This window comes from Blennius ocellaris, assembly GCF_963422515.1.
Source record: "Blennius ocellaris genome assembly, chromosome: 11".
Taxonomy (NCBI): Eukaryota; Metazoa; Chordata; class Actinopteri; order Blenniiformes; family Blenniidae; genus Blennius; species Blennius ocellaris.
Window position 1 is genome coordinate 28059911 of NC_137660.1, and position 5845 is coordinate 28065755.

At 47.6% G+C, this 5845-nt stretch overlaps 1 protein-coding gene across 1 annotated transcript in view; it reads left to right on the forward strand.

Moving 5' to 3' along the window:
- Positions 1–5485, forward strand: part of lrrc56 (leucine rich repeat containing 56) — a gene marked incomplete at both ends in the record, with an annotated part of 12321 nt that extends 6836 nt beyond the window's left edge. The window contains 7 exons of the mRNA XM_080504795.1: positions 1465–1536; positions 1648–1663; positions 2239–2439; positions 3598–3665; positions 3773–3912; positions 4980–5176; positions 5244–5485. Coding sequence (XP_080360921.1) covers positions 1465–1536; positions 1648–1663; positions 2239–2439; positions 3598–3665; positions 3773–3912; positions 4980–5176; positions 5244–5485 — 936 coding nt within the window. The remainder of the gene's footprint in view (positions 1–1464; positions 1537–1647; positions 1664–2238; positions 2440–3597; positions 3666–3772; positions 3913–4979; positions 5177–5243) is intronic.
- Positions 5486–5845: the final 360 nt, after the last annotated feature.

Consider the following 5845-nt stretch of genomic DNA (forward strand, 5'->3'; position numbering starts at 1 on the left):
CATTAAATGCGGCGAATGTGTTTATTTCCCACCAGCGGAGCATTAATTAGGAAACTGGGGCAACGGGGGGAGCTGCTGACTTGAATATGCATTAGTTTGTGCTTTGTAGTGACTGTGAGGTTGTCGGTTTGGCTCCCACGCCAAGCGATCACTCCTCCAGCTTCCTCTCCTTTTTAAAAAAAAACAAAACAAAAAAAACCCTTCGCTCCTTCTTTCTTCTACCTTTTCTCCTCCTTGCCAGCAGCTCACTCTGCCCTCCTTCATTCACGGCGTCTGTGTGGTTTTGTCGAAGGCCGATCGCTGATTTACTGACGCGTTGATCACATCCGCCTGAAAGACTCCGGAAGTGATGAGGCCTCTCTCTTTCATCTCTTTATCCTCCGTCCCCTTCGTCCGCGGTGAAAATCGCCACGGAATAAGACGAGTAACGACCAGCCGATGTAAAGAACACACATCTTCCATCGTTCAGTTTTTAACCGCAAATACGTCTCGTTCTTATCGTTTAATATCGTGACCCCAGTTCTCCGGGTGAGTAATGTGATTACTGCCGTCAGGGTTTCTCCTCCTGATCAAAGCTCTTATTTCGTAGAAGTCCATTAAACCAAATCTTATATATAATGAAGTCATGATTTGCTGCTTAAGTGGAATATATGCTTCTTTCTTTCTTTCTTTCTTGAGCAGTAGGAATGGTACCGACGACCTGCAACCAGCAGATGGCGGTAGAACAACTATAAGGATGAAAACTTCCAATAAACCCAAAAGAAGAAGAAATATATATATATAAATATATACAAATATATATATTTTTTGTGCAAATATATCGGAAATATATAGTATATTTGTGTGTGTGTATATATATATATATATATGCACAAAACAAGAGTTTTGTGAATCAAATTATGCTAAAAAAAAAATTCGATCGTGTCTTTGTGAGAACTTTCAAATGGACTTTTATTTTTTTAATTTTTTAAAGGTGTCATATCATCCAGCTTTTTAACACATTCCCATGAGTCTCGTGGTCCAAAAATATTTTATTTCCCCAAATCAAGTTCTTCTTTTGATTTTCCCTCCATTAGAATATCGGATCCAAGAAGCTGCATTCAGAATCTGCTGTGTCTGTGTGAGCTGGACTGGCTCCGCCCCCACACACGCCCATCTATGGGAAGAGGAAGGAAGTACTTCCTCTCGTGGTGCCATGTGCCAGAGCAGAGCTGCCTGACTGTGGGAGGAGTCAAAGGGGGGAGGAGCCTACCTTGATTGTGATTGGCTAAAACCCCCCGATGACACTATATAGGGTTTGACTTCTGAATGGCCAGTTGGAGCAACACACTTTTTAAAACCTGGAACAAGCCAGGGAGAGAGAGGACATTCTTTCTTCACTTCTTATATTTTATCGAGGTATAAAGGCGTTAACGGCTCCCGAGCGTCGGGATTCTTCAACCATCTTCTCCTCCATCTCCGCAGGCGACAGACTACAGTTACCGGGCGGCGGTGAGGGAGTTGATCCCTCAGCTGCGTTACCTGGATGACGTGAGGGTGGAGGAGGGCGGGCGGAGGGTGGAGGAGGGCGGGCGGAGCTGCTGGAGCTCCGTGGGGGACGACTGGGACGTTTTCCGAGACTCTCTCCGAGGCTGCGGCGTCTCCCAGCCTCCTGCTGGTGACGGTGCGCTTTTATTTATTTATTTATTTATTTATTTATTTATTTATTTATTTATTTATTTATTTATTTATTTATTTATTTATTTATTTATTTATTTATTTATATTTTTTTGCAATGTCCCTATTTGACCACCAGGGGCGCACTGCAGGTTGTGTTGAGTCAGTCCAGGTGCTCAGGATGACTAGAGACGTATAAATGCGTCTACTTTGAAGACCATTTCCAGAAATTGACCAGTTATATGTGAACCTTGATTTTGAGTTCCAGCTACATGTGAACAAATGGGGTTTTTTTTGCCATTGAAGATGTAAATAGAAAAATAAAATCCACTGTAATCAGTAAATTGTAAAGCAGCTGTGGCGAACTGATATTGTTGACATTTTGGTTTTTTTCATTCAAATTTCAGGTCTGCCATTTGTCGCAAATAGAGAGTTCATTAAATGTGAACTTCTTGGTGATATATTAATACTTTGCCGCACTTCTACTTACTTATAAACCGTAGTGGCCTAGCGGCCGGTCTACAATATCCAGGCTAGTTACCGATGCATATTCAGCGGCAGACTCACTTTTGCCCTTTGCAGAGGAGCCGGCCGACTGCGGAACCAGTTCCCCCGGACCCACGTCCTCCTGGACCCCGTCACCGCCCGGCTCCAGACCGCCGACTGGTATCAGACCCCGGTCAGCAGCCGGGCCTGGAGACCCGCCCCCCCGCGGATCCAGACTGGGTTCTGCCGACTCACATCGGGCCACGGCGGAAGCAGAAACCAGCACCTTAACGCACGGTTAGACGCTTTGATTACTGTTCTAGTGATACATGTGTGTCATCAGCAAATGGAAAACACTGGAAGTCTTCATACTGTAAAGATATATTTTAAATATAGTTTTAATGAAAGTAAAAATGATCTTTGGTCCCAGAACCCAGCCTTGCGGGACGTCGCAGGTGACTTTTCTCTCTCTCTTTTTTTTTTTTTTGGGTTGAGTGTCGTTGATTAGCGGTTGTTTAGCTGCACCTCCTGTAGCGTCACGTTCCAGCTTGTGTAGAACAGCAAAGAAAGACCAGTCGTGTCGGACGCTTTCTGTGAGTCGACAAAAACCCCTGAAGAAGACGGTTTCTCATCTGCGGCTGCCGAAGTCGTTTCTCCATTATGTATTAGTTTCGTGTGGATTTGTCTCTACGGTGGCCCAGAAGGGCCGACGGCACAACACAACAGCCACAAGCCACATAGGCAACATCTGACAATGTAATAATGAGAATGAGAATGAGAATGATATTGATAATGAGTGGTAATGAGACGTATGTCAAACGCTGCTGCATGACGATAGCAATTAATGTCCTTGTGCGTTTTCAGAAATCACTATTATTGGTCGCCGTGTCGAAATCATCACCACGTTATGTATCTGCTCCGGCGGCCATCGTTCCGTCAGAGAACATTGTCCCCCGGAAACAAAGACTGTTCTCATAACCGCTGCACACTTTTGTTGTTTTGTTGTGGTTTTTATTGTTGTGTTGTAACTTTTGTTGTTGTGTTGTGGCTTTTGTTGTTTTGTTGTGTCTTTTTGTTGTTGTGTTTTGTGTTTTTGTCATTTTGTTGTGTCTTTTTGTTGTTGTGTTTTGGTTTTTGCCTGTTGTGTTGTAACTTGTTGTTGTGTTGTGGATTTTGTTGTTTTGTTGTGTCTTTTTGTTGTTGTGTTTTGTGTTTTTGTCATTTTGTTGTGTCTTTTTGTTGTCGTGCTTTGGTTTTTGTTGTTGTGTTGTGGCTGTTTGATGTTGCGTTGCAGCTTTTGGACGTTGCGTTGCAGCTTTTGCAGCACTGTGGCGCTGTTTGGCCCCTCTGGGCCACCGTACCGCCACGTGCAGCAGCAGCAGCAACTGTTCCGCCAAGGGAACTTCATGAACGCCAGTTAACTTGAGTTCTTCCCTCACCTGTTGCTTTTCCAAGGCGCCGGCCGGATCCTCTTTTGTGGGAATCCAGTTCAGGCCATCCGGGCGAAGCGGGAAAAGTTGCGGGTAAGAGTCCCAAAACAAGACGTTCCTCCAGCTTAATAACAGGCGGCAGCTCGTCTCTTTTCCATCTTTTCCTCCCCGCTCAATCCTCCCGTTCCTCCGTTTCGTAGACGGCACCGGCAAGATGGACGTCCACCCTCTGCGATCTGCCGCACGTCCCGACGTCCCAGAGCCCGCGGGGAGCTGAGCTCGGTAGAGACCGGGCTGACGTGTTTGCCGAGCTGAGAGCGTGGAGGGAGCAACACGGCCGGTACGGCGTTCACCGGTTGTACACTCGCATAAAGACGGCTGATTAAAACGCGGCGAAGGAACATCGGAAGGATTAAACGATAGCAAGGTTCAGAGCGGCAGAAGAAGCAGGCCGTGGAAACTCCTGCTGATGCGTCCAATTCTTTCAAAACTTCATTTCCTCTGGGGTTTTTTCCCCCATAAACAATAGATTTGACTTATTTTTAATAGTTTTTACTTTATTCTTTTTTTTAAACGCCTTTCTTAATCACCTTCTTTTACTGTTTTGATTCATCAAGATTGAGAGCAACTTTCTAAACGTAAATGGCTTTCACTCATGTAGCGCGTATTGCTGAAAGACACTTCGACCTGCGGAAAAGGGGGGAAAGGTGAGGAATCGAACCCGCAGCCTTAGACTGAGGCGTCGTCCACACCAGGTAACCGGTTCAGCTAAACCAGCTGTTTCTGGCCTGTCGTCCACATGAGGCGGCTTTAGAAGCGTGAAAAGAGGTTTTTTTGAACACGGGTCCCAGAGTGGGGAGATTCTAAAACCCCGGCTCGTGCTGATGTCAAAAACGATCGTGATCGCCCCCCCCCTCTTCCCCCCACCGCGGTCCGTGATGTCGTCAAATAACCGCAACAATCAGGGACTACAAGCTGCAGAAGCTACATGATGCTAACAGCAGGAAGAGCAAGGCCATAGACATATAGACCTATAGAACCAGAATTATATAGAGGTTTATGAGCAGGAATCTACTTCTAAAGTTCTATGTGCTCTGTCTTCTTCTGCATTTTTGGTGTGTTTGGCGAGTCACAGCGCCCCCTAGAGGCCTGGCATGAGTACTACACACCCTGAAGCCTGTGTTCATAGCGACAAGTGGACGGAATCGTTTTATTTAGGAGACAATAAAGATCGTTTTTCTCGTCGTGTGGATGAACTCTGAGAGACGGCCATTCTCCCCAAACGAGCCACCGCTAAATGTGTTTGTCGTGTTTTCCTTGTGAGTACACGCTGAGTTTCCTCGCGTCTGAATGGCGCCGGAGACCCGGACGTACATCGAAAAACAGAACCCCGCGTCATTTCTGCAGGCGCCTTCAAGCCATCGAGAGAGAACGGTCACCACAGGTCCTGACCATCCGACACGGCGACGGAGGCGAGGGACCAGAGAGCGACGAGGAAGGCTTCGGCGGCACGGGAAGCGACAGCGGAGGAGACGGACCCGGCGACGCCGCGGACCCCGCGGACCCCGCCTCGCCAGATTCCTCGTTCCAGTCTCCGTCTCCAGGTCGGTGCGCCGCGAGGAATGACCCAAAGGCTGATCTCCGGTAACCGAGTCTCTTTCTCCCTTTCAGACACGCCCGGCGTCGCTCGGCTGTCCCTGTCTCCGGACTCCACGCCGTCCCCTTCCCCGCCCGCCACCGCCGCCGCGTCGAGCGCCGGCCGGAGCACCGGCCGGAGCACCGCGGGTTTTCGTGCTCGGAGGCTCCGACCCAGCCGGGAAAACTCGGAACGTTCGCTTCGGCCGAGGAGCTCGTGGAACCCCGGAGCCGAAACGCCTCCGGCAGAAGCTCGGCTGTCAAGGACCGACGTGTAAAAAGACCAAACAAGACGTTTACGTTCTCCACCGCCATCGCGGATCTTTCCAGTAAATCTTTACAAAATGTGGAATGTTTTGCTGTTCTTGTTTTGTTTTGGGTTTTTTTGTCCATATTTCTGTTTTTTTTCCCTTTTGATTGCCTCTGAAAAACGACCACAGACCCGCTGTCCTCCAGCTGGGATATCAAGACATTTCACGTCCAATTAATTGGATCCAGAATGAACATGGATTGTACACCACTTGGACCCAGACTTGATCCAGATTGGATTCAGATTGACTTAGATTAGGTCCAAATAGGACCAAATTGAGCACAGGTTGGATCCAGTTTGAATCCAGATGTACCTAAATAGGGCTCAT